The following is a 20,552-nucleotide window of genomic DNA, read 5'->3' as shown; positions in this document are numbered from 1 at the left end:
ATGGTTTTCAGTATTATTTGAATAAGCTTGAGGACAAATCATTTTTGAATGACTGTTCTGGTAGTTTCTAGTAAATAATTCTAGATTTTATCTAATTTTGGAGGTGAGAAAGAATAATTTCAGCATATCAAAAAATTAAAGTTATAAATTGAAATGAATACTAAATGAAAGTTTATAAAATGGAAAACGGAGTTGAAATTATTTTGAAGTGTTGCTTTTGTTACCACTGTCCTATACATGGCTCTTAATAGATTTCAGAGTGCTTTTATGTGTATCATATCTTATAATTGTGTTAAGATCAAAGATCTAGAAATATTACTATTGTTTTAAGTTAAGTATTTATTTTGAGAGAAAGCACATGAGTGGGAGAGACACAGAGAGAGAGGGAGAGACAGAGAACCCCATGCAGGTTCCGCCCTGTCAGTGAAGAGCCCCATGGGGGGCTGGAATCCACGAAACGTGAGAGCATGACCTGAGCTGAAATCAGGAGTCACATGCTTAACTGAACCACCTAGGCACCCCGACAAATATTACTATTAATGTTCATCAGGCATTCATAGTAGTACTTTGATTATTTTACTTAGTGAACTATGACCATTGAAAATAATTTATTGAAGGGAAAAGCATCCTCTAAACCTTCTTTCAGTTGTCTGATCTCTGCCTTACCCCGTATGTACTTTCTTTCTTCTTATGCCACTCTGCTGTCTCTAAAAACTTTTGTTTCATTGACATCAAGTTAATTGTGATGGTTTGCAACTACTTAATACTTTTCATCAATCATCTACTCTGTCTAAAAGAAAAAACTCTCTGCATGTACTGATGCACACCTATATCTGTATGTATATAAATTACTTGTAGATGTATACAGTTGACCCCTAAACAGCCTGGGAGTTAGAGGCAGTGGTGCCCTCTGCAGTCAAAAATCTGCTTATAACTTTTAACTCCCCAAAAAGTGACTACTAATACTTTACTGTTGACCAGAAGCCTTACCAGCAACATAAACAGTCAACTAATATTTTGCATGTGTTATCTGTGTTACATACTGTATTTTTACAATAAAGTAAGCTGGAGAAAAAATGTTATTAATAAAATCATAAGGAAGAGAAACATATTTATAGTACTATGTTGTATTTATTGGAAAAAAATCATGTATAGGTGAACCCTCACAATTCAAACCTGCAGTTGTTCAAGGGTTAACTATACATGAAATATGAATCACTATAATTACTGTGTATGTTACTATGTATGTTTATTATGTGTGTACATGTTTAACTTCTCTTAAGGTTCTCTGATTTTATTGTTTTAGGTTTAAGGCAGATCTTATACTGTCATCCTTGTTTGCTAATAATTTAAATCTGTTTGCACTGCTATTCGGTAAAGCAGATTCAAGAATAACAGCTGATGTTTTTTGGATGTCTGTTGGAGTGAGTTAAACTGTTCTTTATGGAGGCCAACCCATGACTTTGGTCTCATTTGTGGTTATTGCTTTGATAAAATGAGTCAACTAGGCAAACGAGTCATTTGCAGGGTGGCCTTTTTCATGCTAACTACATATGATATCCAGATATATAATCCTTTACTTGAGACAGTGTGAATCAGGATGACAGGTTTGGTTACGTGAACTCTAGTAGTTATTTTGTACACAATCTGAAAGCTTCTATAGTCGAGACTAAATGAATGTCAAACCAAATAAGCTGTTTGTTAAAAATAGTTTGATAATACATTATTCAGTCATAGAGTTACTTTAGCATTACCAGTATATGACTTTGCTAAGTATTTATAACATAGTTGTTTTCATCTTATAACTTTGGTTTTCTTATTTTATGTGTTAGATATGCAGAACAAGACAGATCCCCTCGGGATAGAGATTGCATTGATTACAGCAGGTCGGACTATGAGCGTTCAAGAAGAGGACGATCTCATGATGGTAGCATGGAGTCGCGGTTAGTACTGGAAATTTTAACTATAGAAAAATCACACTCGTTTAAATTTTTTTTTACGCTTCATAATGAAAACAATAATAGCTAATTTTAAACGGATGTTCTTAGGTGCCAGGTTTCTAATAAAGACTTCATGTGGATTAACTCCTTACTGCAGTAAATATATGAGGTAGATACTATTGTGTATTTTATAGATGAAGAAACTGAGGCATAGAGAATTAAGTCATTTGTTTTTGTTTTAGAAGCAAGTCTGTGGCAAGGCCAGGTCTGTCTGACCCTGAGCCTAAGCTCTTATTCATGATATGATACTGTAGTGCATGAGGATGAGTTTTTGAGGTCCCTTACTGAGTGAAAGTCATTGATACCATATGGATAGAGTGATCTCAGTTTACTTTGCTGCATGATGGCACTAGGACAGTGAGAGTGAAGCTGCCCGTCTAGTTTTTATCTAAATATATTCTTTCCTGAGCCTTTGGAGAATTTGAATACCCACCTTATTATTGGTCATCCGTGTTCAAAAACTTGTCTACCATATTTTATTGTTCACTGAGGTCTGTATCCTTTTGATATCTCCCTCATATTACCCACTCCATGACTACCAAGACTATACCCCCATTAAAATTTTGATTAAATTCCTCTGCAGTTTGGAGCTAATCACGTTATGTGATATCTGCAGCCAAAATTTCCTTCTCACTACTTACTTTCTAATATACTATATCTAAAACCAAAATGTCAGATTAAATTAACCTCCAAAAGCCAGGCTCATCTGCTATCACCTTAATGACACCCATTAAGAACAACGACTGCAATCATAATTGGTGAGCTGGGCATTCTGCATACTTTGTCAAATATGGTTAAAACACTTAAAACTAGATACTATTTTTCACAATTTACAAATTTTAAAAAGTGAGTTTGAAGGGATTAAGTGATTTACCTGAGGTTGCAGTTGCCTATCTGGTTGACAATGAAACTGGGATTTGAATTCAATTTTGACTCCAATGCCCGTGTTTTTTTCCAAAATCTCTGACTGTTGCCTCATTGTAACTGTCTTTGGTCCATTGTATGTACATAAGTCTCATTTGACCCGTACAACAATACTATGAAGTAAGCAGACTGTGTATTATGTAGAAATAAAAGCTAACAGTATGAAAGCATTGGAAGAGATGCTATTTAGTCTCAAAGAAGACTGACTCTATTACCTCTGCACTCCGAAGGTCCAAATATTAAAATTATAAAGATGCAAGTTGATCAGCCAGCTAGCAGTCTTACCTAGTGTTTCTCAGAAGAATCATAACCGATGCCAGTAAATTCCTGCTGTAGCTGCTCTCTTGGAACATATCACACTCACAATAAGAAGCAACTCAGTTGCAAATCACTGCCTAGATTTCAGTGCACCTGGCTTTGTGACTAATTAACGTGTCTATTTGGAACCACTTTTCTTCCCTTCTGTTCACTGTGTCTCCGTGGATAGTGGTATATACTTAAGTTTCAAAGCAGCTTCTCTGCATCTACCTGGCTAGGTGACTGCTTTCTCTTTGTGTAAGTTGTATTACTGTTTGTTAAGACAGACCATCTCAAATACACCCTTCCTAGATCTAGCTAAAATCTAGCCAGCAGTTTCCTGGTAATAGTGATAAATGAAACTTGTTTTTATTTACTGTATTCATTTAACTCATGGTGCCCAAAGTGTGAGCAGAATGATCTGAGTTTCCCAGGTAGTATAGGTAAAAAATAACTAAGTGGACAAATTCTTCTCAGAAAAAAGAGCAAAAAGCAGGTATATACTATTTCCCATTAGTTCTTGATAATTTCAGAGAATAATACCTTGATTGTTTTAAAGATGTTAGCCTAAGAATGGATACTCACTCACTGTTTCCCATTAGTTCTTGATCATTTCAGAGAATAATACCTTGACTGTTTTAAAATGTTAGCTTCAGAATGGATACTCAGCTACAAAAATGATAGCTTAAGAATGGGCACTTATTATAGGTAGAAAATAGTTGATTTTTTTTACACTGTCTCAAATAACCAGATGTTTCTGATATTCTGAGGTTTTAAATGCCACTTCTATGGAGGAATAATTTCAAATGTTACAGTTTTTTAAGATAATTTTACTTCTAAATTGCCATTTGGAGATAAATTCTGGTTTCTTTTTTATACAGTTTATCATGTATGTCAGAGGCTAAATTGTCTTCTTAAAACACAATTTTCACGTCATTATCACACTCAAAAGCTACTAATGATTCCCCATCAACTCCAGTATAAAACACTTGAAGTCTGTTCCTTGTCTTTAAAGATTTCATAGTCTGACTCAAATTCATCTTTCCAACTGCCATTGTACATGATTCCTTATTGTTTCCTGACTATTCTGCTAATTAGCTTGAACATCCCTGCTCACTTTTCTAGTAGTTACTCTGTCTTCCACTAGTTGCAGAATGCCCTCCTTCCTCCTCCACTTTCCTCTACTTGCCCCAGTGTAAATTCTGTCAAGCTTTGAAGACCTCTTTTAAGTTCTATCTTCTCTGTGAAGCACTTCCTCACCATTCCAAACCACTTTTCCTTATCTGAATTTGTGACCTGCAAATGGTATTGCTCATTTGGTATGTAGCTCATTTAAGAATGTAATTTATATGGTCTTTTCTCCAAAAAAAAAAAAAATTTTTTTTTAAATATTACAGAAGTAGGGACCGAGAAAAACGCAGAGAAAGAGAAAGAGATGCTGATCGTAAAAGGTCTCGGAAATCCCCGTCTCCTGGGAGAAGAAGCCCAGAACCGTCAGTAACCCAGAATTCCCCTGCTCAGGATGAACCTACTGCAAAGAAGAAGAAAGATGAACTGGATCCTCTTCTTACTCGTACTGGTGGAGCATATATTCCTCCTGCGAAGCTCAGGATGATGCAAGAGCAGATTACAGATAAAAACAGGCATGTTAATATCACTAAGTGTACAAAGCGAAGATACCCTTTCTGAAAAAAAATCAACTGTGGTCTAATTAACCTTGGCTATTGAGAGTTTACTTTTACCAGTCCAAAATGGTAGAGACCTCAAATTAGACTTCTCTTCTTTATTCCGTAAGCTCCCTTGGAGCTCTGCTTACTATTTGCCCTGACATTAGCTCAACATTTTATTTTTTTGCATGAGTAAATCAAAGAGTTTAAGGAAAGATCTTTTATTTTTACTATTTTCAAACTATTCCTTTTATAGTTGTATGCATGCCTATTAGTAGTATCCATTTTTCATAGATGGTCAAGAGCATTATTGATATTTTAGAGCTAAAATGGATCTTTCCAGTTATACCAAACCAAGAGTGGCAAACTTTTTCTGTGAAAGGCCAGGTAGTAAATATTTTAGGTTTTATGCGTTGTTCTGTCTGTTGCCGCTGCTCAACTCTGCTCTTGAATGCTGTGAATACAGCCATAGGTGATATGTAAACAAATGAATATGGCTTTGTTCTAGTTAAGCTTTATTTATAAAAATGGACTATAGGATGCATTTGGGTCATGGATGTAGTTTGCCAACTCCTATACTAATCTATGACATCAAGTTGACAGTTTTCTCTACCCATACTTTTCTTAGACCATACCATGTTAGACTATAATTTTTTGCTAAGGCAAACAGTCGAAATTCATATATGAACATACACCCTGAAAATACATATCTTCACTTCCCTTTTCAAAATAATTGAGACGAGAAGAACTATGTATGAAAATACAGCTAAGTTTTCAAGATGTTATTCTCTAGCAGAATGAGGTAATACAATCCAAGATTGAAATGATCACTCAGTTGCCAGTTAGGTAATAAAAAGATGGGATAGAGGGTAGCTACGCTTTAAGAAAAACAGATTTCCAGGTGAGCCAGTAGTGTTCCCACATCTTTCATAGATATTTTAATGGCAACTTGAAAGTACTTGAGAACCTTTTTATAAATGAAATCTAAAGTTACTTCATGAATTGGCTGGAAGTAGAAATGCCATTTATATCAAGTATAAATATTTGAGATAAAATTTGTAAAATTTATGATCTAGAAAGGGACATTAGATGACATTAAATTTAAAACTAATTAGTAAGTTTCTCTGTATGTGTCATATTCCAGTACTTGCTGGCAATGCCTGCAGTGTTATGTTGGGAAGGGATTTGGAAAGGGCTTCTGTGGTCAGTAGGAGCTTCATGAGCATGTAAGCATTTTGCTCTCTGCTCTCCGAGGCAGTAGTAGCAGCATTGGTGAGAAAGAGTCATGGTCCCCAATTCTGTCCAAAGCAATCCTAATTGTAAAAGACCAGAAACATTGTTATTAAGCCAAGTCTTACTTCCTTGTAAATAAAGTGAGTGGAGAAGAGTCCACAGTGTATGTAATTTTACACAGATTCCTGGAAGATAATTTTATATACATTTTAAGTCTGTTCATAGGCAGGGGACAAGGAACAAAGAGAAGTAGAAGTCTCTAAAAGAAGCCTACAGACTTTGCTTTTAGTAGATATTAAGTCAGGTGAATTGTATTCTTAATTAGGCTTCTTAATTAGGAAGTACAATTGTACTTGATTAGTTTTTTTCCAAGCTTTATATAGAGAGATTGGTTGTGTATCAACAATCTTATTAATTAGGCTAGTTTTTAAGCCATTGATCTTCTTTCTCAAATAATAGCATACTAAAGGGATGAGGTTGGGGGCCATTGGGAGTGTTCTGCCCACCTCAGATGCAGGCATTTAGGGGATACATGATCTATACGGAATTTAAAACAATATAATTAACTGCAGGTGAGTCCGCTTTTTGTCCTCAGTATCTTCTGAGGACAATGCCAGTGATGAAATAACTCTTCTGCACCAGGGCAGACTGCTCTCACCACCTCTGCCTTGGTAAGCCACTGCAGAACAGGGACTCGTAACCTACAGACCTTCTACCCATGGGTAGAATTTAGGCAATCTGTGAATGTAAGTGGAAAGAAAAAAATTGCATCTTTATTATTACTAATCTCTCACTAAAATTTGGCATTTCTTTATATTAGGAATGTAGGCAATAGATCATAGTATTAACAGACTATTTGTTGCAAATATCTCAAAATATTGTTTATGGCCATGCTAATTTGGAAATTAAAGAAGTGATTAGGCCCACCACCACCTTGTATTATTTAATGTGTTAAGCCCATAGAGGGGCTCCTGAATGTCTCAGTCGGTTAAGCTTCCGACTTCAGCTCAGGTCATGGTCTTGCGGTTCATGAGTTTGAGCCCGGCATCGGGCCCTGGGCTGACACCTCAGAGCCTGGTGCCTGCTTCAGATTCTTTCTCTCTGCCCCTCCCCTACTCGCCCTCTGTCTCTCTCCCTCTCCCAAAAATAAATATTTTTAAAAAACACACACACATAGAATATTGTATCAAACTTTTTTTCTTTTCATGCTTTGAAAACTATTTAAATATGATTGCTATCCTTTGTAGTCCTATATATTTATATATATTATTCCAAGAAGTCCATCAGCTTCACCAGACTGCCAGAGAAGTATAAGAAAAAAAAGATATGACTTTCTGCAGGTGAAATCATATTTCACAGAGAAATAAATGTAAAAACCATAAAATTTTAGAACTTTAAAAGAAAATAAACCCAATTAGGCTAAATTATTTGCCTGAGATCTAAGTTAAAAAACAGCCAATATAGCTGTGGGATTACTGCCTAAATGTAGAGATGTTCTTTAAAATACAACAGTCTTGGGGCGCCTGGGTGGCACAGTCGGTTAAGCGTCCGACTTCAGCCAGGTCACGATCTCACGGTCCGTGAGTTCGAGCCCCGCGTCAGGCTCTGGGCTGATGGCTCAGCCTGGAGCCTGTTTCCGATTCTGTGTCTCCCTCTCTCTCTGCCCCTCCCCCGTTCATGCTCTGTCTCTCTCTGTCCCAAAAATAAATAAAAAACGTTGAAAAAAAAAAAAAAATTAAAATACAACAGTCTTTCAGCCCTATGATTTCATGTGACCTTCCCTTTTCCTGTAAATTTTACCATTTCTTTATAGTTTAAAATATTTGTTTTCTTTTTCATGCTTTTATGAGAAAGGTCATAATAAAAATCTCCTTTTTATGGCTTATATTTGGATACTTCATATTATAATTTAAATTTTTTAAAACTGTCATTTTTAAATATTTTTTAAAGATAATTTAAAGTAAGTGAATGTTATAATGTAAAATAAATATGCATTGAATCTAATAAATGGATGTTATGATTTGTAATGTACATGGATATAAGAATAAAACATTATCCTTACATAATTTTATTATATTATTAAAGAGAAGTGATCTATAGATGAGCATCATATGTATAGAACATCAAATATGGTTTAGGATATAATCTATGTATTTGTAGTCATATAGTCATATATTTTACTGCACTTTGAGGTCATTTGTGAATATAATGTTAAAAACAAAGGAACACTAAGTATTTTTTAAGTTCTTATTATAACCTCTTGTTATTGTAATCATTGTGTAAGTTTTCATTTTATTAAAATCAATTCTTTTTAGCTTAGCATACCAGAGGATGAGTTGGGAGGCCCTAAAGAAGTCAATCAATGGTCTTATCAACAAAGTCAACATTTCTAATATAGGTATTATTATTCAAGAACTTCTTCAAGAAAATATAGTTAGAGGAAGGTAAGCATCAACTATTTTATTTATAGTATTTCATAGCAATTTTTCAAAGGAACATAATATCCACATGGACAGTAATCACTGATTCATTGTGCTGCTTTAATAGTAGTTGAGAATAATTATTTAAAATGCAGTTCTTGTAAAAATGTAAACTACTAACAAATAACTTGTGCTTCACTGTTAGAAATTGCATGGAGTTTTTGCTTTTTGAGAAGGTTTGATGTCACATACTGATTTTGGGGCAGATATTTGTTTACTGAATACTTCTAATTTAAACTCATGAGGAATAATGAATATTTTATTATATTTTTATTATATTTATATTATATTTATTTATTATTAAAATGTTATTATATAACGTTCATTTCTAATGAAAGCAAAGTGAGAATGGGAAAGAAATGAGAAAAATCAGTGGTAAATTTTAGAAAAGCAGAAGGGAGTGACAGTCATTTTCTCTGTGGTTTTAAATGGTCATGATTTTAAAAGGGTCAGGAAATAGAAATATTTCATATGCTATTTTTTATTTTAAAATCTGAGGGATGCTTTCCTATGTCATTTCACATGACCTTGATTTATCATCTCAAAAACATTGTGGGGAGGTCATATAAAGTAAGGTGTAGCATGTTGTGGGGATATAAAAAGTTGACCAAGAGGCACCCACTGTCCTTAAAAGGTAGGTAGAGCTCTCCCGTTTTAGTCAGAAAGCAGCAGAAGCTTGATGGGTTGCTTAAGATCTCACAGTTTTATAAGCTGGGTGTTCTTTTCTCATTTTCTACTCTGGTGATTCAGTTGTCAAAGTTAAACCTAATAACTGTTAAGATATTGTTTTCCTGCCTTTTGGCAATCCGGTAATTATTTGTCATTACAATGCTAAAAATAACTCTTCAGTTAGCTCACTTTGCATTTCTCCCCTTATCAAATGCATATACAACCATGCTTACTTCAGAATGAATTAGAAGTGGAACGTTATATTTTCCTGTCATTGTTTTTAGCATTATTATTCTTGCAATGCTTTAACTATGTCTGTCTCGTAGCAGTATTCCAAATCTTCATTTTACTAACATAGGCTTAAAGATGGAAACCATCCAAATTTGTCTTTAGTCACAGAATTAATTTTATATAAATGATGGGCTCATAGTGGAAATTCAACTTCTAATTTTAGTTTTTGATGCAGATCTTTTTTTCCTTCACTTTTTTGAAGATGTAAAACATATTAGTATAAAATGCTTTAAAAACTCAAATTCATGATTAGATCGAAGAGACATAAGTAAGGAAAAGAGGAATTTAGAGAAAAAAAATTTTTGAAGAAAATAATTGTAGACAAAGCTGTTTTAAAAACACAGATTCGAAGTTTTGTTTTTCAAAAGTTTTTGTTTATCAGTAAGACTAGATAAGGTGAGGAAGATTTAGTCCAGTTTTAGCTATTGTGTTTATTTACAGATGAGTCATATTGCTGGATTTTAAATGTTTTTTTTTTCTTTTAATTAATTTGGTGATTATTGACTCTTTTTTTTCTTTTTTAAACAGAGGGCTGCTGTCCAGATCTGTTTTGCAAGCACAGAGTGCTTCTCCGATCTTCACCCATGTTTATGCAGCATTAGTGGCAATTATCAACTCAAAATTTCCACAAATCGGAGAATTAATCCTCAAGAGGTTAATTCTTAATTTTCGAAAAGGCTATCGAAGAAATGATAAGGTATATATTATGGGCTTGTAAATTGCCTGCCACATAGGGACAGACTAATCTATTATATCAACAGTGGTAAGCAATATTGATTGCTACATAGGAATTCCTTGCATTCCTTTCATGAGAACATTTTTTTGTTTTATTAAATATCCCTGGCGACTAATGATGAGCCACAGACACAATGGCTATAACTGCAGAATTGTAATTATTTAGCCAGAAACGGCACTATTTCACATGTAATAGTTTTTATCTTATAACTTTCTGTACTATAAAAATTACGTTTGTGTGCTACATATTTTAAGTAGTGTGTAAGTGAGCTGGAGATTCAGTAGTTAACTGAAAATTGGTTTTAGTTTATAGATTAACTTTGTCTCTGTTCACTTTTCAGCAACTTTGTCTTACTGCTTCAAAATTTGTGGCACATCTTATTAACCAAAACGTGGTAAGTAATTTTTAATACTTGATCCCGTTCAGTGGCATTAGACCACATGCTTGATGCCACTTCATTGATACATCTCTATTTTTGTTTCTCCTTGTAGTCTTTCAGAAAAGTATCTTGGATGATATTTTAGTTTTAAAACTATAATAAACGTGTTTAACATTCTTAAATAAAAAGAAGAACACAGAACAGTATTTTATCACATTGATAATACTATATGTGGTTATTCAACTATAAATTATTCCTTCAAAGAATGTAATTTAATCATACTTATAAGACAATAAAGTTGATATTTCTTCTACTCTTTTCTCCTGTACCTGTTGTTTTGAGAACCTCATGCTGACATTCTATTCTATAAGAAATTCTTTTCTCTGCAAAGTCATATATTCTTAGAATCAGTTTATAAAATACAAATTTTAAGTAATTCTAAGTAATTTTAATCTGTTTTAAATGTAAATAGTTTTGTCTTTTTATTGTTCAGGTTTTATGATTATTTTGTATTCATCCATTGATCTATTTGAGAGGGTTTTTTTTTAATTTAATTTCTGTTTAAACTTGAAAATAATAAAGTTGCTCTTATTAGCACTCAAAAGGTTTCTTTCTACATATAAGATGAAGAATTTTGAAGTCACACTTAATCTTATTTATCTACCATTAATATTTTAATTCTTTCCTACATGAAATTCTTTCCAGTGTTCACTCTTAGAAATCTATTAGATTTTAACCTAATAAGTTAAATTACTACAATGCTAACCTGCTTCTTAAGACAATGGAGACTTAATTTCACGTGCCTATAACAGAACAGATAGTAAGTTTTAGTTTTGAATGTATATTAACTACACTCATTTTGAAGATATTTTTGGCATTGCTACAAAACAGTTAAAATGTTAAATATTTTAGATCTTCTCAATTTTGGTACAAGGCAGTATTTTCTAATCACTGATATAAGACTGTTAAGACGTGTTTTTGATATTGTGCTCAATGGAAAGAATATTTTCCTAAGAGTTAGACTGTTTCCCTCCCCATCTCAAAGAAGGATTCAACCTTAGAAAGGCATATAGAGAGTGTCTTAAAAGTGCCTCCCGGTACATTTTCTTTTCACAGCAAAGCTTCTCAGGAGAATTTTATTCCCACCCTTCCTGGCATTATTTAGAAGTACTAAGTTTCAAACGTGACCAGTGTAAATAACTCGATTTAGTTAAAAAAAAAAAAAAAAAAAAAATAGAGGGAAGTATTTCAAAAGTGTCCTTGAGTACCAGAAACAGTTATTTTTGGATAAAATCATTCATATAATTTATGAACTATTTGCTAAATAACAGAGTGGCTAATAGAATGACCTGGGAAATGGCTGTAAAGACTTGTGGTTGTGAAGAAGTGTATTAGAAAAAATATAGTATTACTATTCTTCACATAGTGATTGTAAAAAATTAGTACATAATTTTTAACTTATATTTGGAAGTTAATTATGGCATTTCCTATAAACATATTGTTTGATACATGTAGTGTGTAAGAAGAATTATTTCTTCTGGAGATAAATCAAATAGTTGTATTCAGTATAATTTAGATTTTTGGAACAATCATCTGGAAATTTTTAACAGATGCATAATGAAAGTAAAAAAAATTGTATCCCATATTTGGAGTATTTCTATATGCATTATAAAACTTTGCTCATCAAATGTATAATATTATTACTGCAAAAACAAGATTTGCTAATTTTTTAAATTACTATTAATAGTAGGTTAATGTATTTAAAAATATTTTCTCTATTCCATATGTCTTCATTCTGTTTAAGGCACATGAAGTTTTATGCCTAGAGATGCTCACTTTGCTCCTGGAAAGACCAACTGACGATAGTGTTGAAGTAGCTATTGGTTTTCTCAAGGAATGTGGCCTTAAATTAACACAGGTGTCACCAAGAGGAATCAATGGCAAGTATATGCTCTCAGTTTGATATCGAGCTTTGGCTTGAGTATTATATTTTTTGCTTATTTTCCTGTTTTTTTCTTTGATTTTAACTTTAGCTATATTTGAGCGCCTCCGAAATATTCTCCATGAGTCTGAAATTGATAAAAGAGTTCAGTATATGATTGAAGTGATGTTTGCTGTACGGAAGGATGGATTTAAGGACCACCCTGTTATCCTAGAAGGACTTGATTTAGTAGAAGAAGATGATCAGTTCACTCATATGCTTCCTCTGGAGGATGACTATAATCCAGAAGATGTTCTTAGTGAGTCAGGGGTTGGGGGAGATTTGGGACATGGGACACCAACAAATGTAAGTATAGAAAATAAACAGTATTTTTTAATTTCTTTTTTTAAAGATGTTTTCAAGATGGATCCTAATTTCATGGAGAATGAAGAGAAGTACAAAGCTATTAAGAAAGGTAGGTAGAATTTTATAGTCTATTTTGGATTAGTAGAAGCAATTCATGTAGCTCTATAATACTAATAGAAAGGTTTAGATCACTGACCTGATGAAATCTCTGCTCTTATGAAGCCATTTTCTTCACTTTTTTCCCCATGCATTAGTATTCTGCCTAGTGCTTGTTGGTGGTATTACTTCATTCTAAATTATGTACCTCTTTGTCCCTCTCCTCTTTCCCTGTGTTTAAATTATACAGCCCTTAAGTCTTATTCCTCTTAAGAAATATCCATATATTACTAATGGCCTTTATTTTATTTACTACCACTTAAGAATTACTGGTGGCTTTCATTTTAACTTCACTGCCACCTAAGAATTAGTACTTAAGTTTACCCCTGATTTAATGATCAACTGAATGCTATTCTTTTATTATAAAGTGCTGTACTCTATTATTTCTTGAGAGCAGATTGATATCCTGATAAAATCAATCAATTCCAGACAGGGTATCAATGGTCAATAAATTGGTTATTATTATCATTTGTATGTTGCCAATGTATTGTAAACACTAACTTTGGACAGACTTTGGTTTGTATTTTGTCTGCCTTTACAAGCTAAGTGACCTAGAACAAGTTACAAAACTTGTTTTATGTAAATGTTACTTGTTTAAGGATAAATAAAGTGTAGAGCCAGTATTTAGGCAATGTTTTTTTTTCACATTTGTATCATTTTTCTTCTAAAGCTAATATTCAGAATTACCTATATAATTATATTATAATTACAATTTTATGAGTTCCATTTCCCTCAAGCTGTGATTTTGTGTGAGAAGTACTTACTGTTCTGAAATCTCTCAGGAAGCAAGCAGGCAGCCTAGAGCTCTGTCACTGCCTGCATCTCCTATTTTAGTCATTTGGAAGTAGAATGAAATAGCAAGTAAAGTGTAAGCAGCTTCACATTTCTATACATTATTCTACAAATCTGGTTCAATAAATAGATTTCTCTTCTTAGGTACCAGGTTCCTAGGGGCATTTCACTGCAACGGCCAGGTTCCTTTTGCTATTATAATTTAATTTCTAAACATGGAGAATTCCTTGGACCCATTTTGCCTTCTTTTCTTATGAACTTCCTTTTCTACAGTATCCCTCAAAGATGCTAAATGGATTTATGGAATTTTTACCATACCTGTTGTTTTTGTTGTTGTTGTTTGTTTTTTTTAACTTGGGAACTCTCCATCCGTTTCCTTACGGTATCAGCAGTTGGGCAGTGCCAGGAAAGTGGTACTTTCTTTAATTGTAGCACTTTCTTAAACTCTTTGAACTCAAGATCCCTTTCTACTCTTAATGACTACTTTATGAGACAAAAGAAATTTAAGAAAAATGGCATGTTTCATATATTTTGTACAATTTAATATCTGACTTAATAGGAAATGGATTTTCATATTGTTTGTGTTCAGTCTATTGCAATAGGTTGTTTGGATGTATAGGAAAAAAATTTCGCCTCACAGATAATATGTGGTTGGAAAAGAGAGAAGCATTTTAATAGCCTTTTCAGATAATGTGTATATTCTTCTTTAAGAGTATGCCTGTATTTAAAAGCTAATAGTTTTGGGTGTTTGTTTTTTTTTTTTTAATGTTTATTTATTTTGAGAGAGAGAATGCAAGATGGGGAGGAGCAGAGAGAGAAGGAGAAATAGAAGGAGAGAATTCCAAGCAGGCTCCATGCTGTGGGCACAGAACCCAAAGTGGGGCTCAGTCACATGAACCATAAGATCATGACCTGACCCGAAATCAAGAATCGGACACTTAATTGACTAAGTTACCCAGGTGCCCCCAAAAGCTGATAGTTTCTTAAAGATTAATTGAAATGTGAAACCTGAAACAGTATTCATGAATTTTCATACTCTATTACATTAAAATCCCCTGGCATATCACTTTGAATGGATCTTTTACCCATGCATGATTTCGTAACATGCTCCACTGATCATTTGGGAAATAGCAGTTCACGCAGTTATGCATATCTTCCAAGTGTTAACATGTTAACATTATCAAAATTAAATTAGCACAGTATCAAGAAATCACATTTATTAATATTGCCACCTGTCTTACCAGAGAAGTCTGAGTATTGGGAAACTGTCAAGCTCACAAGAATGGATACGAGTTTTCTAAAACTCTAATTTTCTCTTGAGAATTCTGATTTTATCATGGGGGTAAATATTTTTAATTGTTTTCCTTGAAGTGACAGTCTCACTTTGTTTATATTTGAGAAAATGTCTGACAAAATGCCTAACAACTAACATCAGCCATTCTGTCAAGTAAAAATGAAAAATGTAGCAAATTCCTGTGGCAGGTCAAGCAGTCACATATGTGCTTTTCTCTAAGATAACCATCACCATTGTGCATCTGTCTTTAACAGAAGGGCCGTACATGAACTTCGTTTTGTTGTTCATGCCTATGTATGCCTACACATAAGGACTGAGATTTAATGAAATGAAATGCCCTTCCTCTTCAAGGGCATTCTTAAGTCAGACTGGCTTTTTAAAACCTCCTGCAAGAGCATGGCAGTAAAGAGCACAGTGACTGGTGCAGTCTGGTGCCTTGATTTGTGCTCAGGTTGCAGTGGTTTCAACCCCCATTGCTTTTGGGCCACTGTAGATGTCAGCACAGTGAAAAGGCAGATAATGTCTTTGTATTGTTATGAAAACAATTTTGACCTCGCAGACCACCTGACAGGCCTCACTGACCCCCGAGGGACTCACAGAGCATACTTTGAAACCACTGCTTCATTCAGTTAATGAAATCCAATTGTCATTGCCTAAGTGATTTCAGTAAGTAGATTCTAAAGTGGAGAGATGAGGAGAGGATGATGTAAACGACTAGACAATTCATTTGACCTTCATTCGTTCATAAAATGTTCTAGAACTGGCATAAAAAAAAATGGCCACAGCAGGAAGTGGGCACAGCTTTAGTAATTAGCACCTTAGAGTGACCCAGGTGCACTTGTGTTTTAGGTCTTACAGCATTTGGGAAAACAGCAGGAGTGCCTGTCTTCCTACTATTGAATGCTAAATAGTTTCCTCTCTTAAAAGTCTGTCTAAGCCACATTATATAATGGGAAACTAGACACATTAGATTATTACTTGAAGTCACATTTGTTAGAAGTATTCTTGGGATTTGTGTATCAGCTAAGGATTGAATGACACCTCTTCATTTTAATAAAATGATTTATTTTTTAAGATAGGAAGTTTTCTGCTAACATTAAATGTTATATGTAGCTCCTGATTTATAGTGCTCAGTTAAATATGAGAAAGTAGAATTTTCCTAAAAATAAGTTCACCCCAAAACTTTATATTAAAATCTCTGATTGTAATAGAAATGCAGAAGTGAAGTATTAGCCAGGTTTGTAAAATCTTTTATCTGATTAATAGAGGACACCATTGGGCAAAATACAATTTTAGTTTTTGTCATTTGTTAACTGTTAATATGGTGACTGGACCCACGTAGTGTCTGATTTACATCACTGTTTTCATCTCCTTCTGAAGGTGAGTTGTATTTTAAGAAGCAATTTTGCAGTGAAGCGCTTATCTTACTAGTTTTTTTTAAGGCTTTTAAACTTGTTTCTGTTTACACATGGAAAGTCTTTAGATTAATTGTAATGTTCTATTTAAGTATACATAAGAATAAAAATCTCATCACTGTTTATTTAAAGTAAACACTAAATTATGCAATTATTTTTTCTTCGTTCTTAATCTTTCACAAAACATTCTTACCCTAAATTCTTTTTTTCCTAGATCTAGCATTAGCGTTTTATAGTAGATGATCTCTTTTTTGATGCTGAACTATTATTTTGACTCCAGTGTACCTGTTTCCATTCATAATTTATTTTTCCAGTGGTCTTGCTCTTTTGGAAAACCTTCATCTACTATTTCTTTGTTCTTTTCATCCCTTCCTTATTTTATGACCATTTTCTAGCTGGCAGAAGAATGATACATACGGCTCTCTGACCACCTAGGCAATAACATAGGCCGGGGTGATCATCTTTGTTGGGTGGTAAACTGGAACAACACTATGGATTTCGGCCAACTGAGAATTATCTTCTCAGAATGAGATTCATGTGTATCACTTGCTCACTGATACTTTCCTATACTTTGTTCTGGTAGAAATTCTTGATGAAGGAGATAGTGACTCAAACACAGACCAAGATGCTGGAAGTAGTGAAGAGGAAGAGGAAGAAGAGGAGGAAGAGGGAGAAGAAGATGAAGAAGGTAAAAGTGTAGCTCGTTCAAATAATACTGTAAAATATTCTGAAATTAAATTAATTTTAATGTAATCCTCTAAAATAAATTAGGATTGTTCATTAAATTTATTTATTATTTATGTATTATATTATTTAATTTATTAAACTGACATTATCCTTTAAAATTAATTAATAAATTAATTCTAATGTAATCTTCTAAAATAAAATCTGTGGAGGCCTGGGAATTGCTACTGGCATCTGGTAGCTGGAGGCGAGGGATGCTGTTAAACATACTACAAGTCACAAGACTGCCCCCCAGGACAGATTATTATCTAGCCAGTAAAGTCAGTATTACTAAGGTTGAAAACTCTGCTCTAAAAGTATTAAACAAGGAAATCATTTTTTTAATATCAGCATAATTTTAATTTGACATTTTATGCATGTGACTATAAACTGTGAAAAAGATGCATTCATGTTGAGTGCATGTGATTTCTGCAACCCTGGCATGAATGTGATACATGAAAGTGATGAGGTATTTTCTATTCATTTTGGCAAAATAGAGTGGGGAGGCCAGAAGCTGTGTTTGCACAGAGCAGGCATGATCTTCTTTAACTTTGATTGCTTTATTTCACAGAAAAGTAAGCTCAGAACTTTAGTTTGGTTAAGTCTCAGTTAAAACATCAGAACGTACATACACTGGTCATTATTTACTTATATTACATACTTGAAAATATTAAAAGTATATCTTTTCCTCCTAAGACACAATGCATTTTAGTTCTGTCTTGAAGTGTAATTAGTTTTCTGCAACATATTTTATAAAAGTAAATTCAATTTTTCCAGTGTCTTTCTTATTTAAAATGTTTCCTAACTACCTGTGTACTACATTTACTTCAGAATTTTTGTTTCATGTGAAAATACTGTTCAAATAAAAACTATTAAATATTTCTAAGAGAAGTTTCCATGAATTAGATAAGAGAAAATTTTGATAAATACACATATTTAAAATGGACCCATCCAGTCTGTCATGATAATCCAGTGTTCTCTGAAACTGAATTTCTACCTGTAAATTACAGTTCTTCCAAATTGTCATGTTTATAACTCTAGAAATAATATCTTAGCAAACAATACCATGAGCGCTGCCTTTTATAGTGTCTAAATGAGCAAGTGGCGCAGAAACAAAAATAATATTTCTGGCTTGATTCTGGACTTCTTTGAACTGACACAGTTATTAAAATACTCTAAGATATGACAAGAGACTAGAAATGGTTACTTTGAACTGCGCAGAAAAGAGTAGTATTATTATTAAACTAGATTCTAAATACTTATGAAAAATTATTATGTAGAGATACATGTACATTTCTTCACATTTATTTTTGTAGTTTTGTAATTGGTTATGTTTAATTTCTTTCAGGACAAAAAGTGACTATTCATGACAAAACAGAAATCAATCTAGTCTCATTTCGTCGTACAATTTATCTTGCTATTCAGTCAAGGTAAGATACTGTAGCTCTGTTGATCCTTGCTTTTCACAGGAGATGGAAAAGAAAATGAAATTTTTAGTATCTGATAACAGAAAACTAGACCATTTCAGGGATTCTCAAACTACCTGCCCAACTTCATAGATCCCTACTGTTGGTTCTTTGATTCAAAGGAAAATTATCTTTTCTTATTTGGAAGGTCTATTCATGTTACATAATTAAACAGAGTTCTTTTAACTGTCATTCCTCATAGTTAAATATAACTAATAAAAACCTGAAAACAACTCTATATTATAGAGCTGGCACAGTATATAATTGTGTAGTAGAAATTTAGCATTTTTTTAATTTGGTTTCTAATTCTGATTCTAAGCAGAGAAACACTGTTATGATAACTTTTGGATACTGATTTGCCGTGCGGATGGAAATGAATATAAATGGAAATAGGAATTAGGAGGTTTTGAGGACCCTTTGAAGTAATGTTAAGTAAGAACTACTATGATGTCATACGCATATCCTATTCCCTTTGAAGGCTGAGTTTGGTTTTGAAGAGAAATAAATGAAATATGAAATGCTTAGTACATCTGTTGTTTTTTATGCGAATCAACCTATTGATTTAATGGGCACAGTGTTTACATTTTACACTGGAGGATGAATGTTTTCTCAGTTTTGTTTTCTTACTAGGTTTTGTATATTTCCATTTCATATGATGTAATAGCAGAAATGATTCATACGTAGGAGTCATCCTGTTTTTATTCTGTCTGAAAACTTTTTGGCTTAGATTCATCTTCAGAAAGAAAAATGTTAAAAAGCAAAACATTGGCTAGAAATATTTTTGGTTTATCCTTACCTATTTCTTTGCCTCTCAAATGAAAGAAAAACTATTAAATATTTTTTCATACAAACTTAAAATGGAAAATGAGTTTTTGTTACAGATAAAAATTCTTAGAGTTTGACCTTTCATTTATCCTTTTTTACAAATTCAACAGTAATCACTTGTAAACAGTAGATTCACTGCTTTAATATTGCTGTTAACATTAATTTTGAAAGAGTTACAGTGGAGCTCTTTGAATAAGTATTTAAATAAAACTGTTTTTTTAGCTTACCAAACCTTGATAATCCTTGAATCACATGAAATATTTGAACAAGAAAGCATTAGGTCACAGTCACAATTACAGAGTGGTAAGAACTCTAGTAACAGCAATACTCTATTATATGTTAGTATTTTTTAAGAGTTTTGAGCCCCCAAATGCCAAGTAAAAATAATTTATTTATAACAAAATTTGCTGTACTTAATTAAAAGCTCATACAAATTTTAGGAAAGAACCACACAGACTTCAGCAGAAAGGTGTTTAAAGGACATGGTTGAGGGATTCATGTAATGGGATCCTGAAACATAAAGTTATCAAATAAATACCACTCTAGAACAATAAATGCTATTGTTGGTCAGTAAAACAGCAAAGTGATTTACTTTGGTTTTTTTCCCAAAGCAACAGTACTCAGTACTAATGATTTTAGTGAGATACATATAAACATCGGTGGGAATTTAAAGGGATACACTGTCTGCGGAAAGCCTTTTGGTAACATGAATCAAGGGCTTAGTGTCCATGCCGTTAGACAATCCTTTTTCATTATATTTCTTAAAGAAATACATACTGACAGAAATTACAGAGAGAATTGTTCAATATGGAAAAAAAAGAGACCATCTTGTCCAATACAAATAACAAAATGTCCAGTTTATGCCACCATTGAAAATCAGGCTAGGGGGGAATTATTACTGATTTGGGCAAGTGGTCT

General features: G+C 33.2%; 1 protein-coding gene across 1 annotated transcript in view; it reads left to right on the top strand.

Moving 5' to 3' along the window:
* The window catches only part of CWC22 (CWC22 spliceosome associated protein homolog), a 57,778-nt gene that overhangs the window by 20,399 nt on the left and 16,827 nt on the right, over positions 1-20,552 (top strand). Inside the window, exons 4-13 of the mRNA XM_042949293.1 lie at positions 1,833-1,943; positions 4,619-4,864; positions 8,437-8,565; positions 10,090-10,258; positions 10,638-10,691; positions 12,481-12,616; positions 12,710-12,916; positions 13,010-13,072; positions 17,204-17,308; positions 18,692-18,773. Of these exons, the coding sequence (XP_042805227.1) occupies positions 1,833-1,943; positions 4,619-4,864; positions 8,437-8,565; positions 10,090-10,258; positions 10,638-10,691; positions 12,481-12,616; positions 12,710-12,916; positions 13,010-13,072; positions 17,204-17,308; positions 18,692-18,773 (1,302 nt within the window). The remainder of the gene's footprint in view (positions 1-1,832; positions 1,944-4,618; positions 4,865-8,436; positions 8,566-10,089; positions 10,259-10,637; positions 10,692-12,480; positions 12,617-12,709; positions 12,917-13,009; positions 13,073-17,203; positions 17,309-18,691; positions 18,774-20,552) is intronic.

This window comes from Panthera leo, chromosome C1, assembly GCF_018350215.1.
Source record: "Panthera leo isolate Ple1 chromosome C1, P.leo_Ple1_pat1.1, whole genome shotgun sequence".
Classification (NCBI taxonomy): domain Eukaryota; kingdom Metazoa; phylum Chordata; class Mammalia; order Carnivora; family Felidae; genus Panthera; species Panthera leo.
Note: the sequence above shows the minus strand (reverse complement) of the source record. Positions and strands in the feature narration are given on the sequence as shown.